This window comes from Stegodyphus dumicola, chromosome X1 (genome assembly GCF_044657685.1).
Source record: "Stegodyphus dumicola isolate Sdum_Otavi_A_Nest chromosome X1, ASM4465768v1".
NCBI lineage: Eukaryota > Metazoa > Arthropoda > Arachnida > Araneae > Eresidae > Stegodyphus > Stegodyphus dumicola.
In genome coordinates, this window is record NC_140780.1 from 257,101,252 (window position 1) to 257,128,672 (window position 27,421).

General features: G+C 33.4%; 1 protein-coding gene across 5 annotated transcripts in view; it reads right to left on the reverse strand.

The window, feature by feature from the left end:
- Window positions 1–27,421, reverse strand: part of Bili (FERM domain-containing protein 8 Bili) — a 148,536-nt gene that overhangs the window by 62,871 nt on the left and 58,244 nt on the right. For 4 of the 5 annotated variants that reach the window (XM_035353005.2, XM_085807582.1, XM_035353001.2 and 1 more), the window contains 3 exons: window positions 17,034–17,092; window positions 1,654–1,820; window positions 1,302–1,487 (listed from right to left, as the gene is read on the reverse strand). In XM_035353005.2, coding sequence (XP_035208896.2) covers window positions 1,302–1,487; window positions 1,654–1,820; window positions 17,034–17,092 — 412 coding nt within the window. The remainder of the gene's footprint in view (window positions 1–1,301; window positions 1,488–1,653; window positions 1,821–17,033; window positions 17,093–27,421) is intronic. The other variant, XM_035353004.2, reaches the window with a different exon arrangement.

The window sequence follows — 27,421 nt, forward strand, 5'->3', positions numbered from 1 at the left end:
GAGTAAATTAATTTCAATTTTGATGCCATTTAATTGGCTAATTAACAGTACTCCAAAATTATTATTAGTTAAGTTTACAAAACAATCTACATCACCAGCATTATACAAAAATCATATGACACAGATTGCTTTGGAAATGACAGTTTTGAGATATTTATTATTGGGTACTATTTTTTGAACAAACGGGGAAAGTAGTGAAATTAAAATGGAGACTTAAAAGACTATTACAAATTACTAGAATAATGATTTATATATTTTTGTCACACATAGGCACAAACACACATTATATATATATATACACAATAAAAGCTCTGGAAATATGGAATTCTAGATATATGAAAATTCCGGATAGTTGAGAATATGAAAAATGGGATTCATGTTAAAGAAGCAAACTGAATGGGAAAAATGTCTGTTCTAAAATTATGCAAATATTCATTTTATTTGTTACCAACTTGAAAGCTGAAAGTCTACATGCAAAATTATATAACATTTTGGAGGGATTATTTCAGTCATAGATGCCAATATAGTAGTCCTTAAGCATAAAATTAAAGCATTTGATCCCATAACGAAATCTCACCAAACATAAAAGTTGGTGGAAATGGAAATGATTTTGACAGAAATTTTTAAATGAACAGCTGTTTATTTATTCAGTTAGATAATAAGGGGATACAAATTACAGATATAACATTAAAAACCGTAAATTGCTTTTCCACACTTTTAATTTTTCCACATCGCATTGCCTTCATTTATCCATTTTTAAAATCATGAACTGTGGCTTTGTAAATGCCCAGATTCTGTACCTTTGAAGATATTTCACTTCATGCTGTTTCAAATGTTAATCATTTTTTCAAAATGCAAAGAAAGAATAGGACTTATCTTAAGAACAGGATCTTTAGAAAAATTAAACTGGCTTAACAAAAAATAATGAGCTTACATTAAATTGAAATGAATACCTAATGATTGTGTTGTGACATTGTGATTATCCATAACTGGGTCTGTGACAATGTATTCATGTTGGCAGTATGATGAGCTTTATAATGGCATTACAAGTCTCTTATTTTTAAATTCTTCAGGAGAAGAATTTTCTAAAATATTCCAGTTACTTCAGCTTTCCAGTTAGCTGAATGCCAGATAGTGTAGCTTTTATTGTATACACATATATCTAGAGAAAAAGACACACACATAAACATAAATGCTTCATGCATGAGTCAAAAAGATCAATTAATATGATATGAAAACAACATTAGAGTAATTTTACACAATTTAACACAGCCATTACAAAATAATTATGCAGTACAAACCCATAATAAGGAAGAGACCAACAGAATTCCATGTATTTCCTCAACAATTTATACCTAGTAGTGTTTACTGATATGTTTCGGTATCGATCCAACAGCCTATGTTCAGGACCTGGTTTAGCACTGACATTTAAGATAGACCAACGATTTTTGCAAGCATAACTTGGGAGGTAATCAGTTATCTTACTTCTGTAAATCATACATTTAAAAAACAATTAAAATACTAAAGGAAATAATAAAAAAGCCTAATAAATGCACAAGATGCAAATACACACACACACACACAAAAAAAAAAGAATTTAGCTATTAATATTTATTAGCTTAATAAATTTAATTGAGAATTCTGTCAGTTTACCTAAAAAATTCAGCAGTGTGAATTTGGGGATTGAAAGGTCCCAACTCTAGACGTGCCTGAATACCTGCCAGAACATCACAATCTTGTATATCACAAGGATAGCGACCCTTAAGGATATTATACTTGGCTTCTTCATACAACAACTCCAATATTTTCATATCACATATCTAAATTATGTAAATGAACATTTAATTAAATACAAATGTTAAAAAGTGTCCAATATATAAGAACAATTAATGTTAACTGATTATCATTTAGTTTATAACTAAAGATATTTAAATCTATGGGTTGCAGGGCAAAATCTATTGCAAGCAGATAATTTGTTATGGTAGATCACTAAATAGCTATATGCCTTGATAATTCTTTTTGCAGAATATTTTGTTACAGCAATGCAATAGTTCATTTCACAATACACAAAGAAATATACTGAAAGCTCCACTGCTAGAAAATACAATATTTAAGCCTTTACATATATATGTACTTGAAAACTGGTAACTGATTTGAAAATTTTGCTTTTAGCAGTACATATCTGAACACTGCTCGCTGTTTTTTGAACATGCTCTTTCTTTTGCTAAACATAAATTTTATCAGTGAATAAATATGCATTTTAAAATTTGATTAAGTCTTGGTTTAACAACTTAGTGACGCTCATTTTTGTTCCATCCTCACTCCAGATCAAAACATGTCTAGAATCACTGTTGAGACTATATCTGGACTCATCAGTAAACAATACTCAGACCCAGTCACCTTGGCTTCATTGGCATGATGATGGCACCAGTTCCAATGGGCTCTTCTGAAATCTGGAGTGACTACGATGAAAACCACTAGTTTTCTTGCATACAGTCCAGCCTCGTTAAGCCTTCATGTAGCAATAGAGTGGCTAATTCAAGTACAAAGTGTTAAAATAGGAAAGACATTCTTCAGCTAAATTTGTTTTAAGCTATAATAATATTGTGTTAAAGATTCACTCTTACACGATATCATTTATCAGTAATCAAAAAGTCTGCTGTTCCACGTAATTTTTACACCTGTGAAAAATAAACTTACTTTAAGAGAAGTTAAAGCAGTAGTGCAATCAAAATAACATTTCTTCATAATAGTTGCTCTTGTTGAATTTTGATCATAGCAAATATTGCCTTCATCTGCCCATAATAGTTTTACTCTTTCCAGCTATCCAGCCATTAATAACTTTTCATTTATATCACTAGCACTAATGTCTATCCCTCCATCAAACTGCTGTCTTCAACTTTTGACTTTCTGCCTGTGAATTATTTTCCGAGATCTAATAAAACCTTTCTGTTATTTCCAGGTTTTCGAAAAACTTCAAAATGAACAAAAATTGATTAATATATTTCTCATTTTCCATATATGTATTCATGTACATATAATATTCATACACATATCAGTCATAGGGAAAATTCATAACTGAAAATGCACGTTATAAAACATTGGCATTTATAATGACAAGAGACGCATATGTAAAAGAAATATTACCATATAACCGAAGTCCTTGAAATTTAGCTATTTGCATTAAAGAAGTTAGAGATTTACGCTTAGAAAAAATTCTCAGAGAAGGATCTCATCCTTGAGCAAATAATTTCCCAGAAGACCTCTGCACAAGTTGCATGATTCGGCAAACATATTGGTTGCGCAGATTGTCAGATGCAATTAGGTTTACCTGCTGAATAGCTCGTTAGAGCAATGCATCACTGAAATATAAGCTCGATCTCAAATTTTACAAGGTCAGATAGTGATACATTTAAAAATACATTTCATTAAATTGATTTTAGGAACTTTTTCGTACGAAGCTAAGTATCGTACTTTTCATTTCATTAAATATTTTTGAGTTTAGGAGGTTATTTGTTTAAGGATTTAATTCTTGAAAAAGGTGAAACGCTGAAATTATTCAATTAAGCTTGTAAGTTAAGAACGTAGTGAATAAAATGTGAATACATTTTTACTATGTTTATTAAACTTTTTTTTTTTTTTGGCAAATAATGAAGAACCTCTTAAGTGAAAATAATTTTTCTTTCAATTTCTGAGACCATAAATATTCGGTCACTCAAAAAGGCACTAATTTGAAATGGTTATCTAAATCCATAACGTTTTACATCATTTCTGAGAGTAACTGTTACAAGTTGATTCAAAATTCTTGAGAAAAGAGAAGGATTAAGAAACCAGTGATCTTAATACCTGCCAGAAAGATTGGCATCTTCTATTCCCTTTGGTGCGGCTTTTAGATTGAATCAAAATTTGTTGAATAAATGCTTTTCTTTGTAGTATTCGTTCATATTTTTGTTTTAAAATCAGTTCCATGGCATTATCCTCATATATTTATGTTTAAACTGGAACATTAATAAACTATACCTGATTAACTAATGATTTAGTTCCAGTATGACTTTCACAGTCAGTTGCATGTGTCAACTAGCTCCGTTATATGTAAAATATGGATTTTTCAACTGAAGAAAAACTGGTATTGTAAACTCTGTAAAGTTATGTTTTCTATGCTGGACGTCTCCATAAACTCAGATAAATCTTAGTGCAAAGGGTGCTCATAGTCAAGTGTCTGGGAACTTTACCTCTTGACTAGGGGAACTACCACATGTGGCTAGATGGCAAGAATCTATAGGGGTTGAGAATCCCAGAATGTACATTAGCTTTACACAACGGTGCTGTGTATACCTGAATTGTGGCCTTCCGACATGAAATGTTTTCCCGCTCCTGGACTAAGCTTTTTAGGATTTCAGAGGCATTAAAAAATTATATACAGTCAAAAGTCTTTAATTCGAATGTCCATAATCCAGAATGATCTATAATCCGGACCTCAAAGCTACAAACTTCCTGAAAATGCGTTTACGCATGCTCGTTTAATGTATAACGGATGGTATAAGCTAAGCTAAAATGATCTATTTCAGTTAATGTTGCAGATTGCATTGTTCCTTAACCTTTGAATTGGATCCGGCTTATTATTTTTTGCAGACTCTTAGAGCTATTTTATAAACGTAAGCGTGAACTTTCGATTATGTCAAATAGAATTTCCGATTCTGGAGCTGCCAAAGGATCTACAAAGCGAAAGCATGTTTTGATGTCAATCAAACAAAAAGTGGAATTGCTGCAAAAAAATGGATAAAGGCATGAAGAAAGTGACAGAGAGGTTAGTGAAAACGAAAGAATTTCGATTGACAAGTTAGTCGGTTTTCTTGGCACAGCAATTACAGGACTTGAACAGTGGAACTTTGTAACTGAACAAGAAATTATGTCTGTTTATAGAATTAAAGAGAAAGTATTAGCATATAAAACAAAGCAACTAAACAAATAAATATTTTTTTTAAATTTTGATACCCTTTAGATCATAATTGCTCTTTATTTCATAAATTATGGTTTCATATTTTTAATTTAATAATTTCTGCATGCCATCTTACCAAATTTAAACTAATGATTTATAATCCGGAAAAACCGATAATCCGGAATCGCTGAAGTCCCAACGAATCTGGATTAAAGACTTTTGACTGTATATATAAAACATAAGACGATGTATAAAACTCATTTATATTTCTCACCCCCCATTTCAAACATCTTTTGATGGCAATTTAATCCAAAGTATTAAATGATTATGCGCAAAAAAAAAGTTTATATTAATGAAACAGTATAAATTAAATATATTCTATCTCAACTGCTCAGTCTGCAGACTTTTGGCTTATTGGTATCACTTCCTTTGCTCATCCTAAACTTATATGCCATCAGCACTCAATCCTTTTTATACATTTCTATTCAAAAATACTTGACAATAATAATTCTGACATACCTCTAAAACAATGGAAACTGGTGTGTTTAAGTGGCATAACCTGCTGGAGGTGAAGGAAAGGTGCTAGCTATGTGCATGTGCAGGGAAAACATTTGTATAGTTGAAGATTGGAATGTAATACTTGTTTTTTGAGGGGTTATTAAACAATGTAAATTTGCCTTCTGAACCCATGGAACTGAGAATGTTTCATCTGTAGAGCATAAAGTTTAATTTCTAATTTCAAAATAACCTTAGCCTGTATTTTGTCACTCTGCAGACACCATAGCACTTTTCTATCATCGTTTCATTGATTTTTATCCTTACATTTTTCTAAACGTATCAGTTCTAAGCCAACTCATCAAATCCTCACCAATTCCATTAGATCTCTTCCCGAAAAAACATTTCATTAGTGAGGTCTTATTACACGGTGAAACAGCTAGGAAATCAATTCATTTATGTGATATTACTAGTGTGTAACTGCCAATTAAATATTCATAAAGCCTTCTGTATATAGTGTCATGTATATTACACGCAGATGTTTTCAGATGCATTTTATTCACCTTACTTTGCATCTGTTCATAAAATTAGTACGCATTTCTTCCTTTTCCTATTTTATTAAACTATCAGCATGCTGCACACCTAACTTTCAGGAACTACACGGAATCCCAGTTTAGTGTTGTGGGGTTTTATTTAATTTCATTAAAAGTTAATTTTAATTTGGAAGCAATCTTTCCTATAGGTCTTCTTTTTAACCCCCACTTTCTTGCCACAATGAGATTTTCAGTTTTGCACCTTATGCAGAGTAAGGTAGAAAACTATTATTTAAGCTGGTGTCTGAGTTACTTCAGACAGAGCCTGTTCCAACTTTCGTCGACATTGTTTCTCTGCTACTTAAAGTTGCTATTTTACAGCTGTGCATATTAACTGCCGGTTACTCTATGTCAGTTATAGGGCAAAGAGCTAATTACGCATTAAACTGTGTGAAACTTTGGTTGATTATCCAAATTAGGTTCAGTTTTAATTTTAAATTTCTGTTTTGACTCACCACCAAAATTATTGGCATGAACCTGTAAGCATGAGGAGTGCCAATTGTAAATACTTTCTTGAGTTGAATCAAATGGTCTTTTTACCCTTTCCTATGTCTTGTTCTTGATACAACTGAACTTAGCGAATAGTTGCTTTACAGTTCAAGTAAATATCTAGCCAATAAAAGGAAAGTTCTTTTGGTCGAATCTTACATTTGTCACCCGAAACGTTTGCGAACCATGTCGGTGTAAAATAGAAAATTTAGTTTGGCTGCTTGCTACAAGGTTTGAAGTTCCACCAGCACCAGTTAACCCAAAGGAGAGTTTGGCTTCACAGGTGAGACCAGCTATGAATTCCGCTGCCACTTTAAACAGAAAGGGCTCTGTTATGGTGTTCTAGGAACAACTGGATTTGCATTTTATATAATGTTCCATAAAAGCAAAAAGTGACAAGTGCTATGACAAATTTGAAAGCTCAAGCACTAAGCTGGTACAAGGACATAAGCAAGTTCCTACTAGGTGAGTTAAGAAGTGAAACCTACACCTGGAAAGTACACGTACAGCGGGATTTGAGCAGAGGCTGGTTGTACAGTTTTTCACATTGCCAACCCAGCAAAAGGCACAAGGTAGCCAGAATAGGCAACATCCCTATCGTTAAACGAATGCGACTACAAGGGTCGGTAATAGAAACAGTGGGCAGAAAAAGAAAAGTTTTAGTGATTGTCAGAGTAAGCAAGAAGAAAAAGGACAGAAAAACAAAATTTAAACGAATTCGAGTGACCGATGATAAGACATTTAGATTATACCCGATGCAAGAAAATCCCTCTACAATTAAATACAGAAACATTTGGCTCTGCCACAAATTAAAATTTTATTACATAATGTGCCAGCTACTGCTTCGCTAGACCCTGCGACACAGTGAAGCTTTAGTCGCAGAATGTTTTCAAGAAATATCTTAAGAGATATTGTGTGTTTAGGGTGACAGGACAGAAAATCATTGCCACTCAAGGATAGAAAGAAATGCATGTGCCTCACGAAAGTGGGTCTGCATGTCCACATTAAACATGAGGAACAATGAGTTACTTTCTACATAGTCAAAAATTTGCTAGTGCCTGTAATATTCGGAGATGATATTTTACGAGCAGCAAGTGCAAAGTTAAATTTTAAAGATGCTACACTGCAGGTACAAATGTGTAAAATACAGAAGGATGAAAGCAAAGCCCTCGAAATGGAATTCATTCAACTGCCAACAGAAGAGAAGGCGAAGTTTAAAGCCTTGGTAAGAAAATTTTCACAACTATTCGATTCTAATCCTGGATTTACTCGCATTGTGAGCCACAAAATAAATCTAGGAAATGCTGCCCCCTATAAGAACTAAGCCTTATAGATACGATAATGTTAAGGAAAAAATAATCAAAACATATTAAAAAGATGTTAGAAAATAAAGTTACAATCCCCACAAGCAGTCCATATGCAAGTCCTATAGAGTCATGTTAGAAGAAAAATAATCTTCCACCTTTGTATTATAAAGCATGGCGGTTTGCAATTGATTATTGAAAACATGAGAATATTACTAAATATCCAATATACCCTCTGCCAAAAACAGAAGAAATTATACCCCCAAAAAAGTTCACAAACTACATGCCTTCTTTAGATTTAAATTCCGGCTATTTTTAAATTGATTTTAGATTGAAAATTTTTATTGTTATCAATAAAAGTAATATGAAGTTAGCTGTTAAAGGAAGAATGAGAAATGCTTAAACGTTTAGCTGTCTTCAGCAAATTTATATGAAGTAATTGCAAAGCAAGTTAAAAATATTTAGAAGTATGTGTGAAGTTTTAAGAACGGCTCTCCAGATAACACTAAAGTTTTTAATTACTTACGTTGTTAGCACATTAGCTGTAGATTGAACTTAGTGTTACCGAGGTCTTGTGTGTCTAGATTTATAATACATAGAAAGGCGTTCATGTGGTATTATGTTTGAAACTCTGCATTCCAGAAACACTCTAGAAAATTGTTACAAAAAACTTTTCTTGAGAGTGTTGGGAGAATTAAATTTAATTTCTGAGTAATTGAAATTGAATGAATGGGAAGTTAAATGTTATGAGAAGTCAAATGACTCATTTTCGAAAATGTTACGTAATTAAAAATCACTCTGAAGGATGCTGAACAGAAATACTAATGTATTTTCCTTCCAGAGGACTAGAAGGAGAGCAACTGTTTCAAGAAATAATACGTTGTTGTTCAAGAAAGAAGTAATTCTCGATTATTACACATTAGCTTAGATTCAGCTTTTCAGTGCAAATGTTGACTCTTAAGCTTTGAAATTAAAATACCAGCAAGTTCAGTTTAAACCAGGGATGGGCAAACTATGGCCGGCGGGCCAACCGCGGCCCACGGATAGAATTTTAATTTTCAGGTCCGAGGTAAATTAAAAGAAATATATATTTATAATATTATACATCCATCTCCTTTTCTACTTTGTTTAAATATTATTTTTTCCCCAAAGGACTCATGATCTTTTTACTTTCTCTCTTTTTGTTCTACAAAGCATAAATCAACGGAAATAGCAAGCATAGACAGCTTTGATTCGGTAAAGTGTTAAAAGCGGAAGTTCTTTGTTAGTTACAGTTGTAGATTGCCGCCAACAAGCATTATCTCTTTCTTGGTGAGCAGACATATGGAAATCCAATATAGGTGAATTAGACCTCATATGAGGCAGACTGCGGATTTTAAGCTCCTGCCAATGGCTTTTTATTTTGGCATGAGTTCTAATATTATTGATTGTATATGGAAAGATTGCGGACATACAGCATCATTCTGAATACTGGTGAAATTATTAAATGTATAGCGTGGCTAGTGCTTGTTTGGGTTATTCGTAAAATATTTCAACCCAAAAATGGCTACTAAAAACTGTAAAGTTGATTCAGAGTGCCGTGCTTTTAATGATGAATGAACCTGGAAATATTTTTTCACAGTTGTCAACAGATAAACCAGTGTGTCTCATCTGCAATGAAGTTGTAGCAGTCTTCAAAGAATTTAACATTTCTCATCATTTAACATCTAAGCAAGAATTCCAATTATGAAGCAAAGTCCGACTATGAAAAAAAAATGCAGAAAGTCTTTGTAAAAAATTATCAGACCAACAAAATTTTTTCAAGAAGGTAAACAGTATCTAAGAAGCAGCTACACAAGCAAGTTACATTGTAGCACACAATATTAATAAAAATAATAAAGCTCTCAACAATGGGAAGTTCATTAAACAATTCACGTTTGTGATGTTTTATGTACAGACAAGAAAAATAATTTTGAGACTCTTATCTCAAAAAACGGTGACTTCTAAAATTGAAGACATCAATAACAATTTGACATCACAGTTAGAGTCAAAGATTGACCAGTTTAAATTTTGCTCCATAGCTATGAATGAAAGCACTGATATAAATGATACTGCTCAATTAGTATTATTTATAAGAGGTGTTGATGAGAACTTTGAAATTACCGAGGGACTGGCATGCATGCGTTCTTTAAAGGGAACTAAAACAGGATGGGATATTTTTCACGAATTTCAGGAAGGGCTTTCATCTTTGAAAGTGCCTACAACAAATATATGTCATATTACGACAGATGAAGCACCAAATATGACAGGGAAAAAAAATTTGGATTTCTTGGACTCTTTAATCAAAACTATCCCAGGAACAATGATGCATTGTGTTATACATCAAGATGCTCTGTGTAAATCTGCATTGAATATGAAACCCGTACTTAATGCGATCATGAAGTTTGTAAATAATATTCGATCTCGCAGGCAATTTCGAGATTTTCTTCAGTCCATGCAATTTGAATACTCTGTTGTACTGTATTACACGAAAATAAGGTGGCTTAGTGGAGGATGTGTTTTCGAGCAAGTTCGGCAGCTGAAAGACGACACTGTGTCGTTCTACCATTGGAAACAGTGTTCTGCGGAGTGCGAAATGCTAGAAGATACAAAATGACTTTCGAACTTTGCATTTTTATAGATCTTTTTTGTCATATGAGTAACTTGAATGTCAAGATGCAAGGGAAAAATCAATGTATCAACGATATCTGTGCCCATCTCAAAGCTTTTAAACTAAAACTTAATCTGTTTGCTGGGTAGCTAGCTAAGAACGACTTATCTCATTTACCGAGGTTAATTTCAATACCTTCAGTAAATGGAGAGAAGCTTGAAAATTATGAAGATGGCTTGAAAACTACATTTTGAGTTCAAACGCAGACTTCAAGCAGAATTGCAATATTTTTACCATGCCTTTCAAAGTAAATTGTGAAGCAGTGAGGTCAGATTTTCAGCTTCAATTAATTGAGTTGCAATCTAACAATCTTCTCAAGCAGTTGTTTCTAAATATGCCAAAGTTAGAGTTTTACAAATCATTATCCAAAGTAAGTTTCCAAAATTTAAAATATCATGCCCAGAAAATCAGTGCTATGTTGGGTTCATCTTATATATGTGAACAAGTGTTTTCCACTATGAACCTTAGAAAGAATAACTTATTAGATAATACACTGACAGATAAACATTTAGCCTCGTTCCTTAGAATGAGTACATCTCACTTCAAACTTCAATATAAGGAACTTTTAAAAATGAAATTGCTATTTCATTCGTCTCATGAACATATTTAAAATGTAATACCTGTATATTGTTTTTAAAATTTTATAAAAATTTATCTTGGCTCACCAGACTTCTGATTTTTGGCCCGAGATCGAAAAAGTTTGCCCATCTCTGTTTTAGACGTTTGAGTTCGATCATTAAAATTCTAGAGAGAAAGATGTGGTGTTTTATTTAATTTAAATAACAGTGAATTTTATTTTGTAAGAAACCTTCCTTATAGCTCTTGTTTTTAACACATGCTTCCTTGCCAAAATGAGATTTCAATTTTGACCGTTTTGCAAAACAGTGTAGAAAGCTGTCATTTAAGCTGGTGTCTTAGTTATTTCAGACAGAGTTTGTTCTGTCTCGGCCATATTGCTTCTCTGCTATTTAATTTGCTATTTTATGGCTGTGCACGTAAATTGCTGGTTACAGGGTTCGTAGCCACATCTTAGTTAAAAAAAAAAAAAGCACCTGTCTAATTACATTATACACAACATGAGAAATGCAGTATTTATTAAGAGAGAATGAGCATTACCTCAGCCACAGAAAACAGTAACTTTTTTTTAAATTTTAAATAAAAGTTCAATTTACAGATCTAGTTTACAATGAGAGAAAAAAAACTATGCAGAACGAAACTATATTACAAGATTTAATGATGAAATTTTAGTTCAAAATAGAGAAAATAAATAATAATAAGCCATATTCATTGTATTCGCTTGGCACCTAATAATAAATACAATTTATTTTTCCACTCATATAAATATTTAAATAATTTAACTTAAATCAAAATTATCAACATTCTCTAAATTTTTATTGTATAACAGTTTTCCCTTAACAGATATTGCAAGCAAAGTTATTAGAAGTAAAAAAGAGGAACATTTATGAAATCAGAAGATGAGAAATTTCTTCATGCAGTCATCCTTTAACAGTAAAATTTGAACTAATCTGCATACTTGAAAACTGCCGAACATTTCGGAGAGTTGAGCTAACTGGGAAAAAGAGGAGCCGGGGGGGGGGAAGATTGTAGCCTTTAAATTTTTCGACTAAAAGTAAAACTAAGTGTTCATAAACAAATCTCACTGAACATCAAAATTAATTATCTCTGCGAAATATCGCAAATGTTATTGCGCAATACATGCATCGTGATTCTTCCTTACGTGATATTTCACTATCGGTATCAACAGCTGCCGGTATTCGGAGAATAAAGAACTAAATAAAGGAAAAGAAAGAGACTTACTAATCTGGGGGATTTTTCATTCTAATTTTGAACAGACTGCGTTAAATTTCCGGAATAGAATCTTTCTTCACTTGGGTTGGTAGACTGTAGAACTTTTAATCCTATTCAATCCAGATTGGAAAGTGACAAAAAAAAAAAATCTGTTGATTGTTTTGCAGCGAACTGTAATGGTTTCAATATTCGCGATTTTGTGGAGAAAGGGTGAACCTCCCAATCTCTGTACTGTATTATGTATTGGGGAAAAAAAATGAAATTATTTTGACTATTCGATTACTTTCCCTTTAAACCATTCAGAATATTATTCCTTAGAAAGCTAATCTTTATTAAAACACACTTACCCATTTCTGAAAGTTTACCTATACTTCAGCAGTTACTGCAACTATATTATTATAAAAATTCATACATATGCTCATAATATAAGCATAACGATCATAATAAACGCAAATATGAACTGACCACGCAGAAGAGAATTCAAATTATTAAAATCTTGATAGAAATTCAAACGTGTGCAGTATTTTTGGATGGGAGGAAAAGAATAACCGAATGTACCAGAATTTTCTACCACTTTCGCAATTCTTTGACAAATAGAACGACATGCACCTGTCTGTACTCTCGCCCGCACCAAAGGTTACGTTAATGCAGAGAAAGGGGGAAAAGCTATTTCCGAAAGTATGATTCACCATCTGAAGTTCTATCTAAGGAAGAAAAGTTGTTTATTTAGTTTCAGCTTTGGTGTGGAGAAAAAATGCACGTTCATTAAAAAAAAAAAGAAAAAAAGAACACTAAAAACAACAAAAAAAATAAAGAAAAGGGGCTTTAAAGAAAAAGCACCTATAAAGGGCCTTTATATTTTATTTTCATATACAAGGACTTATAAGCTTTTGTAAGGCCGCTATGAACCCTGTGGTTAGTCTACATCGATGGTAGGTCGGTCCAAGAGGCAACTACATGCTAAACTATCTCTGTATGGCTTCGCTGATTAGTGATTCGGTATGGCTACCGCTGGTATTCGGAGAATAAAGAACTAAATAAAGGAAAAGAAAGAGACTTACTAATCTGGGGGATTTTTCATTCTAATTTTGAACAGACTGCGTTAAATTTCCATAATAGAATCTTTCTTCACTTGGGTTGGTAGACTGCAGAACTTTTAATCCTATTCAATCCAGATTGGAAAGTGACAAAAAAAAAATCTGTTGATTGTTTTGCAGCGAACTGTAATGGTTTCAATATTCGCGATTTTTTGGAGAAAGGGTGAACCTCCCAATCTCCGTACTGTACTATGTATTGGGGAAAAAAAATGAAATTATTTTGACTATTCGATTACTTTCTCTTTAAACCATTCAGAATATTATTCCTTAGAAAGCTAATCTTTATTAAAACACAATTACCCATTTCTGAAAGTTTACCTATACTTCAGCAGTTACTGCAACTATATTATTATAAAAATTCATACATATGCTCATAATATAAGCATAACGATCATAATAAACGCAAATATGAACTGACCACGCAGAAGAGAATTCAAATTATAAAAATCTTGATAGAAATTCAAACGTGTGCAGTATTTTTGGATGGGAGGAAAAGAATAACCGAATGTACCAGAATTTTCTACCACTTTCGCAATTCTTTGACAAATAGAACGACATGCACCTGTCTGTACTCTCGCCCACACCAAAGGTTACGTTAATGCAGAGAAAGGGGGAAAAGCTATTTCCGAAAGTATGATTCACCATCTGAAGTTCTATCTAAGGAAGAAAAGTTGTTTATTTAGTTTCAGCTTTGGTGCGGAGAAAAAATGCACGTTCATTAAAAAAAAAAAGAAAAAAAGAACACTAAAAACAACAAAAAAATAAAGAAAAGGGGCTTTAAAGAAAAAGCACCTATAAAGGGCCTTTATATTTTATTTTCATATACAAGGACTTATAAGCTTTTGTAAGGCCGCTATGAACCCTGTGGTTAGTCTACATCGATGGTAGGTCGGTCCAAGAGGCAACTACATGCTAAACTATCTCGGTATGGCTTCGCTGATTAGTGATTCGGTATGGCTACCGCTGGTATTCGGAGAATAAAGAACTAAATAAAGGAAAAGAAAGAGACTTACTAATCTGGGGGATTTTTCATTCTAATTTTGAACAGACTGCGTTAAATTTCCGGAATAGAATCTTTCTTCACTTGGGTTGGTAGACTGCAGAACTTTTAATCCTATTCAATCCAGATTGGAAAGTGACAAAAAAAAATCTGTTGATTGTTTTGCAGCGAACTGTAATGGTTTCAATATTCGCGATTTTGTGGAGAAAGGGTGAACCTCCCAATCTCCGTACTGTATTATGTATTGGGGAAAAAAAATTAAATTATTTTGACTATTCGATTACTTTCCCTTTAAACCATTCAGAATATTATTCCTTAGAAAGCTAATCTTTATTAAAACACACTTACCCATTTCTGAAAGTTTACCTATACTTCAGCAGTTACTGCAACTATATTATTATAAAAATTCATACATATGCTCATAATATAAGCATAACGATCATAATAAACGCAAATATGAACTGACCACGCAGAAGAGAATTCAAATTATTAAAATCTTGATAGAAATTCAAACGTGTGCAGTATTTTTGGATGGGAGGAAAAGAATAACCGAATGTACCAGAATTTTCTACCACTTTCGCAATTCTTTGACAAATAGAACGACATGCACCTGTCTGTACTCTCGCCCGCACCAAAGGTTACGTTAATGCAGAGAAAGGGGGAAAAGCTATTTCCGAAAGTATGATTCACCATCTGAAGTTCTATCTAAGGAAGAAAAGTTGTTTATTTAGTTTCAGCTTTGGTGCGGAGAAAAAATGCACGTTCATTAAAAAAAAAAGAAAAAAAGAACACTAAAAACAACAAAAAAATAAAGAAAAGGGGCTTTAAAGAAAAAGCACCTATAAAGGGCCTTCATATTTTATTTTCATATACAAGGACTTATAAGCTTTTGTAAGGCCGCTATGAACCCTGTGGTTAGTCTACATCGATGGTAGGTCGGTCCAAGAGGCAACTACATGCTAAACTATCTCTGTATGGCTTCGCTGATTAGTGATTCGGTATGGCTACCGCTGGATGATGCACCTGATACTTAGGTTTATCTTTAATTTTAGCATTCTGTTTTGAGTCGCTACGAAAAGGATTGGCATGGAATTGTAAGCGCCAGGAGTGACAACTACAAATACTTTCGAGTTGAATAAAAGAATCTTTTCTCCCTTTCCTACATGTTGTTATTGATACAACTGAACCTAACGAATTGTTGCTTCACAGTTCAAGTAAAGATCTAACCAATAAAAAGAAGTTTATTTTAGCTGAAATCTTACAGTATTCATTTTGTCGATAGGCAAATGAATACAAAAATGGCAATGAGTTTTGCTGTGAGACTACACTACAAAATTAACATATACATCTGATCTTCACTAAGAAAGAACACGCCTGCATAGTATGCACAATAAAATCAAATCCCTCTATGGAGCTGGTGTCGACGAAACTTGTGATGCTGAGGAGGCCACACTAAATGTAAGACTTTCTTTAGCTATGGTCATTACATCTGTTTGAGCACCAGTGTAGAGTCTCACCTTTTGGGGAAGCATGACCTAAAATGAGACTCAGGCTGAAACTAAGCGGCTTAGTACTTAGACCAAGAAAAAGACAAACTATACGAAGGGTGTAAAAAGACCCATTTATTAAAACTCAGTAATTTAAGAGAATGTAATTTTGCTTACAGAACCAGCCAGTGGTTATGAAGTAAAACAGTAATTAATTCAATTAAAAATGTAAGTTAAGTTAGCCAAAGGCTACACAGAATGAATAATGCACAATTTGGCTAAAAGCTATGCTGACGTGACAAGCACTAACAGCAAGACTAATGCAACGTCACAGGCAGACTGCTATCGAAGAGTTTCTACTTCAGGGCTTCAGCAGGTGGAACATGCTGCAATTTTATAACCTAAAAACCTTCCTTTAAATATTATCTCTTTCTGCCTCATTTGAATAGGCACAGAATAAAATTAGCATTCCGGCAGGAAAATGGAAAAGGAGAATGAGAGTAAAGCTAATTAACATAAAATAACAGGTTAGATAAAAACAAATAAATCTAGACAAACGAAATGAAGAATTAAGTGGAGTATTTACATATTAAACTCAAATGCTAAAAAACAGTTGTAGAAAACAGAAAATTATATTTAAAGGTAGCCGAAGGTAATACAGGTTTCCTCCATTTTGCAAAAGATGTGTAATGTAAAATTTTTCAAAAGAGCACTCTGACTTAGAAGTAATGCCAGTAAAAGACAGTGCGTTAACCTGAGCTGTCAGATATTTGTTTTGGGGAAATTGAAGAGACTAGTGGGTTGGATATAGACTTTTATTTGAGTTTTGTGATGTCTATGGGTTTTCATCTACCTGTAATGATTTTGACTGCTAAACTTAAATGCTTTTTAGCAATTAAAGAGACATTTTTCTTAAGTCATTGTATAAAACAAAAGCTGAGCCATATTTTCCCTATTTAACCCCCTTTTCTTTAATAATAGTGAAAATTCGCATCATATTTCTTTTGTGAACCAAAAAAGGTATTAATTTACTTTTTTTAATTAAAAATGATAAGTTAAAAGGTTTTAATTTTATTTACGCTAACTTTCATAAGGTAGGAAATAACTGGAAACAAAATACTGTTAGCTTACTCTCATCTCATCTTGCTTGTCATAAAACACATTTCTTTTCAGAAACAGTTCAGGTTCATCTGCAGTAAAAAAAAAAAACATAGAAATGCATCACATTTACTGCACAATTAAGTACTTAACTTACAATAAGATGCACAGCTTTTTTTCTTCATATAAGAACAAATATGTTGGAAGACAAATTCACTCTAAGAACAAATATAGGAGATAAATTCACTCTGAACTTGTATAATATTTATTATTATTGGCAGCACTAAAATTATATTACATGGGATGGCAACAGTCATTCTTTGTTTAAACATTGTTCTTACAATGTAAGCTTCACTTCAGCTTCAATTTTATAATATTTACAATAATTTAGTCAACTAAAACTAATTTATACTTTATTTTTTGCAAAATGGAAACCCTTTTGAAACCAGAAATATTTGATGTTGACCCTGCACGTGTTGGAGCAGAATCTAAATGGAAACACTGGAAAAGAAGTTTTTAAAATTTTCTCACACAAGTAAAAGAGGCAACTAAAGAAAGAAAACTACAGCTGTTATGTAATTTAGTACTTGTATTGTTTATCAATATATTAATGATTCACAATCACATGATAATGCAATTAATGTTCTAGATTCATTGTACATTACTAAAAGAAATGAAATATTTGCCCGGCACTGTTTAGCATCTAGATTTCAATAAATGGGCGTCTGTAAATGAATATTTACAAATATTAAAACAGTTGAGCAAGGATTGTAAATTTAAGTCTGTTACTGCAGAATAATATAAAAATGTGTATATTAGAGATGCATTCATCCAAGGTTTAAAGAATCCATGCATTTGAGAATGGTTATTAGAAAATGCCAGTATTTCGTAAGAAAAAGCTTATGATCAAGCTAGAGCATTAGAACTTGCTGAACATCGTTCTGCCTTATATTTAATATCTTCCTCAGCACTGGTAGCTGCCAATGAACAGTGTGAGAACAGAAATGACAATAGTGAACAATTGCCAGTAGTTGCTCCTATTTGATCCAGAAATTTTTTTTTTCCTGGAAGAGACCTTCATTTACAAAGTGTTTGCCCAGCTAAGGATGCAATATGTCGAGGATGTGGTAAAAAGTCCATTACCATGCAAATCCAAACTTGTAAGCAGTACTAATTTCACAGCGGCAGTTTATACACTAGCTTCAGCTTCAATACGTCCTCACTGTCTTGAAAGGTCAATAGCTACAGGCCTAGTAAATGGAGTTCAGCTGAATGCAAGAATGAAGCTGAACATAATAACTAGGAAAGAGTTATGGCTGCTGCTCAGAAGTATAACCTAACCCTGAATGAGGAAAAATGCATATTCTCCATTAAATCTGTTAAATTGTTGGTCTACTCTATAGCTAATAATAAAACCTGATCATGAAACCACTAATAAATTTACCGATTCCTAAAGATGTAGAATCTCTATGGCGAGCAGTGGAAATGTTTGCTCATTATTGCCATTGCATTCCCAATTTTCTGACAAGATTCACCTCTTTTAACTAAGGGATCTTTTTCCCTTAGTAAAGATGCCAAGAAAGCCTTCAGTTCTCCTAAGAGAGATATAGCCAAAGTTTCTTTAGCTGCAATTTGAGTATATTACACCATTCAGTTGAAATTGATGCTTCTAAATTTGCAATAGGCACAACCTTGACTCAAGCTGGTTGTCTTATAGCTTTCTTCTGTAGGACTCAACTCTTCAGAATGAAAACATTCTTCTATTGGAAAAGAAGCATATGCTATTGTTGAATCTTTACAAAACTGGATACACTATTTAATTGGAAGGCACTTTGAAGATTTTACTGATCAAAGATCCATGGCATTTATGTTTGATCTCCAGTAAAATTAAAAATGAGAAAATTATGCATTGCAGTTTAGAAGTTGCTTGTTTCAAATTTGATATTATATAACTAGGAAAATGGAAATAAAAATGAAACTGCAGACACTTTATCAAGAATAAATGAAGCTATAAAAGCACAAACAGATTTAAAAGCACTAAATGATGAACTTGGTCATCCCGGAACAACTCAAATGTATCACTGGATAAGATCTAAAAATTTGCCTTTTTCACTATAAGAAATTAGAATAACTAATAATGTACATGCAGCAGTGAAGGAAAACCTCTTTTTTTATAGATCTGAAGGACACTTAATTAAAGCAACTGCACCTTTTGAAAGACTAAATCTAGATTTCAAAGGTCCTTTACCTAAGGCTTCCAGGAACCATTTCCTTCTTAGTACTGTAGACAAGTTTTCAAGATTCCCTTTTGCAATACCTTGCTCTGATATGTAATCTGCTACTGTTATTGCTCATCTGCAAAATATTTTCTCAATTTTGGAGATGCCAGCCTATATACATTCTGATAGGGGATCTTCATTTATGTCTTGTGAATTAAAATGCTTCTTAACTTCACTTGGTATAGCAACAAGTTGCACACCTGCATATAATCCTCAAGGAAATGGCCAAGTAGAGCGGTATAATGGAATCACATGGAAAACCATCCAGCTGGCACTAAAATCAAAGAACATGGCTATTGAATGTTGGGAAGGTATTCTGTAACCTGTTTTGCATTCGATCCTGTCACTCTTATGTATAGCAACAAATGCTACACCATACGAACGTGTGTTCATCCATGATAAAAGATCATATAATGGACGTTCTTTACTTATGTGGTTAACACAACCCGGAACAGCATTAATGAAGAACCATACACAAGCTGCTTAAATATGAGCCTATTGTACAGGAAGTGGAGCTCATTGAGGCTAACCCTGATTACACTTGTGTTAAATTTCCAGATGGTCATGAAACCAATGTTTCAATACAATATTTAGCACCCAGAGGAGATACACCTATGTATGTCCATGATATCGAGTTGGATGAAAACAAACAACTTTCAGATTCTTTTGCTCAACAGAATGAAGATTTGGCCACCAAAGCTCCTGAATCCATATTGAAAACTGTAAGAAAATCGACAGAAGAGGATCCCCAAGGTAGTGATTTATCGTGCCCTAGCAGACATGAGGATTTTAAAAAAGATTTCAAATGATAACTTGCATGAGAGTGAATCCTTGCATCCGAAAAGACAAGAGATGTCAGACTTCTTATCTGACAGACTATGGAACAACTTAATAATCTTTGGGAGGGTTGAATGTGGCATAATATTTATTATTATTGGCAGTACTAAAATTATATTACATGGAATGACAACCATCATTCTTTGTATAAATATTGTTCTTACAACGTAACATTTGATGTCCTGCTTTATGCGCAGTTTTAGTTGATTAAAGCTCCATTTCAGCTTCTTAAGAAGGAAAAGTTTGGCATGACCTTCACAAGCAATCTGAAAGGGTTTGCATTTGTTAGTGTGGTAATCATTGTAGATCCCACAGGATTCTAGTTGCCCATATTACATTAAATGTTCTCAGTGTATTCATCAAGAATTTTCAGCAGACATATTACACAGCAAAAATTTATCTTTATTTCAAGACTTCCAAGATATGCGTACTACTACTGGAACAGCCGGTCTCTCTTCTCTCTCTGCACTTCTACTATGGGTTTCCATATTAATTGGCAGACACTTGGGGGTGAAAGGTGCACTCCCTATCAAAATCACCACAGAGTTCCTCCCCAGTTCCTTTGATGGCAATTCAAAGCAACATCAGATGATGAAATATTTCAAAGGATCTGTGCTTAACAACAAAATTAGGATACAAAATTAGAAAAATCAAAATGAGATTCAACATTGTGAAAAGGTAATAATGAACCCATATAACAGTGAAATATTAATAAATATGTAAAAAAGCAAATTTTTAAACTGTAATGTAAGAAGCAAGTTTTTTTGGGAATTGAACATGCCTTCCCGATCTTGTGACAGTTTGTGTCTTAAAAGTTGGCAAGATCAAATTTATTTTGCTAAACTGTCTCTCTGGTTTCAGACAAATCAGAGTCTGAAAGCATAGGGCGGTTTTACACAGTCTACAGACACATTAGATTTAAGACCATTTATTTCAATTGTGAAAGTTTTGTCTGTTCTGGTAAGGACTTTGTGTGGACCTGACACAGCGGTGGCTTTACTCGTTTGATGCGTAAGTACACATGTGTACATGATTTTATGTTAAAACGTGCATAATACTTATCCTGACAATGTGCCTTTTGGGTTTTTTGTTTCATTCTATGCCAGTGATTGGTGATGAATTGAGTGTCACATGAAGACATTTGATGATAGGCTGTTGTTATTCTGCTTGTTCCCAATGCAGGTAAATTCTGCAAACATTGTGTATCTCATTTGAGAACCTTGGTCAGTTGTTATAACTGATGGGCAGCCAAAATGAGATATCCACAAGTTGAAAATAGCTCTGCAAATAGTTGTTTCCATACTGGGGATAGATATGTCTTCAGGCCATCTGGAAGATCTATCTATTAGAGTCAAAAGGTACATGTTGCCTTCTGATGGTGGTAGCGGGCCAAAATTATCCATGTGGATTTACAAAACGTGCATCAAGAAGAGAGAATGTTCCCAGTGGTGTTTTACTAAGTCTGGTTATTTTTTATCACTGGCATGAATCACCCAATTTTTGATATGGCATTTCCTATCGGGCCATACATAAATGAGAACAAATTAGTTTTGTAGAAGCTGCAATTCCTGGACGTGCTAGAATGACTGAATTTAGATTATGCAGATGATTAAAGATGAGTCCGCAAAAGGAGTTTGGCACAAATGGACAAGGAACATCAGAAGAGATGTCACAAAGAATGTTACCATCAGAGTATTGGTACGGCTTGACTTTCAGCTTCAAAGATGATGTATTGTTTTTGAGAAGGTATTTTACCTTTAGACCATGCTGTTGAGCTTTGGAAAATATTTTAAATCCCAAAATGGAGATTTTATTATGAAATTAATTTCAATTCTCGAAAGAGCGTCAGCAACATTTTTCGAACTTTGCACATGCCTAATATCAGTAGAATACTGAGAAATAAAATCTAAATGGTCTAATTGGCGAGGTGAACATTTGTGAGGATTCTGCTTAAAAGCGTATATTAATGGTTTCTGATCTGTATAAATTTGAAAATTTCTGCCCTCTAACATGTATCGGAAATTCTTAATCGCAGAATAAGTTGAAAATAATTCCCTATCGTACAGGACCATTTCTATTGACTTTTGTTCAGTTTCATAGATAAAAATGCTACAGGTTCCCAAGTTTGTTGAGACAACTGCATAAAAGTGCTACCTATTGCGAGATCTGAAGAATCTACCCAGATACTTAACTGTGCTCTGGAAATAGGGTGTCTCAAAAGAGTATCCTGAGCAATGGCATTTTTGGCAGCAATAAAGACTGATTCAGCATTTTCGTTCCAATTTAATGGTGAGAATGAATTCTGAACACAAAAATGAGATTTCTTTTGTCCTTCTAACAATTTTATTAAAGGAAAAAGAATGTGTGCTGCTTTAAGTATGAAGCATCTGTAAAAGTTAAAAATGCCTAAAAATGAGCAAAGTTGAGTGAGGGTGGTAGGTTGAGGGAAATCTAAAATACACTTTACATTGACAGGAAGAGGTTCAGTTTTGTTTTCACTAAGGTGAAAACCTAAAACTTCAATAGATATTTGACCAAAGGTGGATTTTGAAACATTTATGCAAAGTCCATATTCCCTAAGTTTTGAGAATAAAGATTTCAAATGCCTGCAATGTTCCTCAGAATCTTTAGAGGCTATGAACAAGTCAATGACAAAGCATACGAACCTTCTATATCTCGCGTGACTTTGTCTATCAAACGTTGAAAAGTCACAGATGCGTTGCACAAGCCGAACTGCATATGGGTGCTTTTAAATACACCGAATGGTGTACATATGGCAGTTTTGTAAATGTCGGTGGGGTTGAATGGTATCTGATAACATGCCTTGATCAAGTCAACATGACTAAAAATTTTAGTACCATGCAATGAGGTAGTAAAATCAGCTAAGTATGGAATAGAGTATTTATCTTTTATTGTTTGTGCATTCAACACACAAATGACACGTTTATACATTCAACACATGACCAAGAATGAAACGTTTGTTCTCTGGTCACGAATGAACAGGCAACGTGAAATTTGAGGCAAAGACCAAGTCGCCTTTATTCTTTGTTGGTTTCATTTCCCATCCATGAACAAGGTTTGATACACTTGTCTTCTCTGTTACTTCACTTTGTTAAGGTTTGATATGCATTGTTTGCGAAAATGTCTATGATACCAGCAAACACAATAATCTCTCCTTTCTTCATTTTGATCTCCACAATTTGGAGAGCAACCTCGTCAAAGGGAAATATGATCAATACATTTGTTTAACTTTTCTATTTCTTTAACTAATTATCCTCAATAGACTGACAGACTGTACGAGAAATGGCACAAGTCCCTGAGGTTGAATTTACTTCCTGAGGCTGTTGCCAATTTCTGCAGCTTTTCTAAAGTTAAACCAGAAACCGCTGCCAAAATAGACTGCACTGCCAAAGGCAAATGCCGAAGGAATAACTCTAACATTAAGTTATCGGGAACGTTTAAGTATTCAGCTCAATGTTTCATATTCCTAAGCAAACTTGAAGGTTTTCGAGAGCCTAATTCCCCTCCAGGAAATAACTGGCAAATTTCTTGCTGAGATGATTCTCCCGATTAGTTTAACTCAAATTTGAGGTTTGTTTAAGGATCATTAGGGTCTGGTTTCATAAGTAAATCCCAAACTAATGACGCGATATCTGGATGAAGATGAGCAACTACATAATTATATTTAATAATTGATTCTGTGATATGTTTGGGGGTGGCAAGAGCAAATGTACTTTTACATATAATAAAATATAAGGCTGGATCTGATTGGTTTAGACTGGAATTTGGACTGCATATACATCAGAAATTGTGCAAGCTTTAAGCCAAAACAAAAGTAAAAATTACAAATATATAAGTAGAAAACAAAATGATATGAACTATAACTGCTACTCATCTGTCATCCGGAGGATAAAAATCAATTTAATCCATAAGTTCTGGTTTGGAGGTCTTGAGATGGCGATCCGTCAAAACTGAAAGTACTTGCGAGCTTTTCATATGGCCTGATTTAGTTAAGTCCAGATGTCATCAATGTGGTAATCGTTGTAGATCCCACGGGATTTTAGTTGCCCATATTACATTAAATGTTCTCACTGTATTCATCAAGAAATTTCAGCAGACATATTACACAGTAAAAATTTATTTCAAGACTCCAAAATATGCATACTACTCCTTGAACAGCTGGTCTTGCTTCTCTCTCCGTGTTCTACTAAGGGTTGCATATTTATTGGCAGACATGCAGGGGCGCAAGGCACGCTCCGTATCATAATCAACTCATGGTGTGGATTAATCAGTTTTAAAATTTAAGGGAGCAAATACTATGCAGGCACTGAGAAAGAGGAAATTTACATGAATATGTTCAAACTTTTCAGAACCTGGCATTAAAAAGCTTGGGGATGGGATAGTAAGAAAATATGGTATATGTTACATAGAGAAGACACAGTATTATAGAAATGCGCTGTCATCAAGAAAAATGATTGAAAAGAGTTGAGACTCTTCAAATAGGGCACAAAATTTAGTTTCATCATAAGTTTGTACATTCAGTTGCAGTAATTTGGGAATGACTGAATGCACCCTACAGTACTTTGAGAAATGTGCTGAAGGAGAAATGTAATAAAATTTTGAAAATTTGAACTTCATCAAAGTAAAAAGTTTTAGAAGTCAGGCAGAATACTGAAACACAGAATTTGAAATTAATTATTTATATTAACGTTTTTCACAATTCAAACTTTCAATAACTAGAAATTTTTCTGCTCCTTTCAGTTTAATAAAATTTTTCACCACATAATAAACTATCTCAAGAATTTAGCAGAAATGAAGTTTGAAGCATGCTGTCAAATTAAACCATCAGACAGCATTAGAAACTTCTGCCTGAGCTCATGAATGGAGGCTATTAATACGACAATCCTGGCACTGGCCCAACTGCATGGGGTTTGCTGGATTTTCCCTTAAGCTGTGCAGATATATATGATACAGTTTCCTTTAAGAAATCCTTCACAAGGATGTCTAAGCAAATAACCCTTACATGTTTAACTCTTTGTGAAAGGGAAAGGAGTTTCACTTAGGTTATAATCAGAACAAGGATAGTCGTATATGATCTTCTAAACAGATGGCAGAATTTTGTCACTGGCCTCAATTTATAGAAAATAATAAAGAAGCGTGATTTGAAATGATAATTAACTGTTTTTCTTTAGAGTTTAATTACTTCATTCATTAATGTAACCACAAATGTTTTGTTACTCTCACTGCTTATGTTAGAGATTTTTAGAAAAATATTACAAATTTTAAGAAATTAAAAGCATTTCATCAACTATGTTACACAATTTCCTGTGTAATATGCAAGACCTAATTCAAATGATATAATGTTGGAATTAATCCTGATGCTTCAGGAAAGGGGTGACAATAGATCCTTTAAAAGGCATGCTCAACTTTTATCAGTACATGTCTAATCTACTGAACTGCTTCTAAACAGTAAAACTAACTTTGTCATGAAATTTCCACACTTACTGCATTTTCATTACTGTGTGACTGCTGCACTAAAAGTAAAATAAATATCATAAATATCTTTTCTCAACAAGCATTGGATACTTTTTTAAATTCCTACTTTCATTCTAATATAGCTTATTCTGGAATTTAACATTTTATAATACAAGTATAAAAATATTTCCTCAAACAATGAAACATGGAAACACACACACACACACACACACACAAAAAAAAAAAAAATGGTTCTTTCTGATTATCTGTATTCCATTGAAAAGTATTCACAAGGCAATCCACTATATTACCAAAATAGGCAACCCATAGCATCACCAAAATTTATTTATGCAATAATTCAAGCAAGTGCATATGCACAGCAGACAGGTGCTGATTTCTGGCTTTAAATTCAATGGTCATTTTTGTGATTGGTGTTTGCTTTTGTTGCATTCATTTGTATTTTTGTTGAATTTTTTTTTCTTGTAAGGAACTGTAACGGAACTATGGAATTTTTCAGCTGATGAAAAAGAAAGCATTGCACTGTTCAGAAATATGGCCTTTTTGTTCAACAACAGAAAATGTGAATTCAAATTTCATGAAGTTTACTTGGCAAACAACAAAATTTTATGGATCAAAATTTGTGCATAATGCTGAGTTTGGGCAATTCTCTGATGTTTATAGCAATTAAAACAGCTCGTTGTATACAATGGCGAGAACAATGGAAAAAGAAGATGTTTTATTGTGGATGTTTCTGTGTTTTTAATTTTGTTAATTAGTTTCTGTTTTATGTAATTCTTAACTTGGTGAAAAGTTAGTCACCAATATTTGGTGACATTTCAGAACGGGGTGCAGATTATCAGAATGTACAAAAAGTAATACAATGAACTAGGAAGTATAACATTTCTCTCAGATGACAGATTTGTATCAGCACTTCAAAGATGTGAAGATAGTTTCTATTCACATTTCAGGAGCATACCTCTTACTTCTCAAAAAAGAAAAGAAGGAGAAGGAGTAAAGTAATAAAACAAAAGAGAAAATTCATATTCTGAAAATCAAGGAATGAAAAATACATTCTATCAGAAGCACTGGATAAAGAAAACTAACCATTACTGATGTACAAATGTTTTGGGTGGAAGCATATATGCGTGACACTCATCTTCTTAGGCATGACAGCCACTGACAAAGAATAAATATACTAACCAAGTAGTGACAAGACTACCTGCTGTAAAATAACTGAATTTGGTTTTCATGCACATATTGATGGTTGAAAAGACATTGACCAAACCTATGACTGGCCACTGCCACTTCGCATGGTACATCCAGTACTATCTCAGTATATTAGCATATGCTGTGCAGCTGCATTTTCGAAGGTTCCACTGTGCTGCGCAGTAACTTATAGATACCAACTCATTGCCTTACTTAAAACATAGCAACTTTTAAAAAGAACCAATCTGAAATTTGAAAGTTGTAGGAATGTGAAAGCTATACATTGTGATGGACTATGTACTGGTGAAAAAAGCAACACCCTGTAAGTTCTTGAAGCGTCTATTCTGTAAACTTAAAAATGAATCAAAATATATTTTTACAGAATTTTTTTTTTTCTTTTTGTGATAAAAAATTTACACACCAAGAAAGAACTGCCAGAATCAAATTAAAGTTTACACTGAAAAAAGGATTGCAAAATCAAGTCAAAAGGATAATTTATTACAGGAAAATTACTAATAAATGGAGGTTCTCGCACCCTGTTCCGCCACGTCAAGCATGAACACGACACGATATGGCACATAGCTCCCATATGGTGTCATTCTGTCATCACATTACAAAACTATT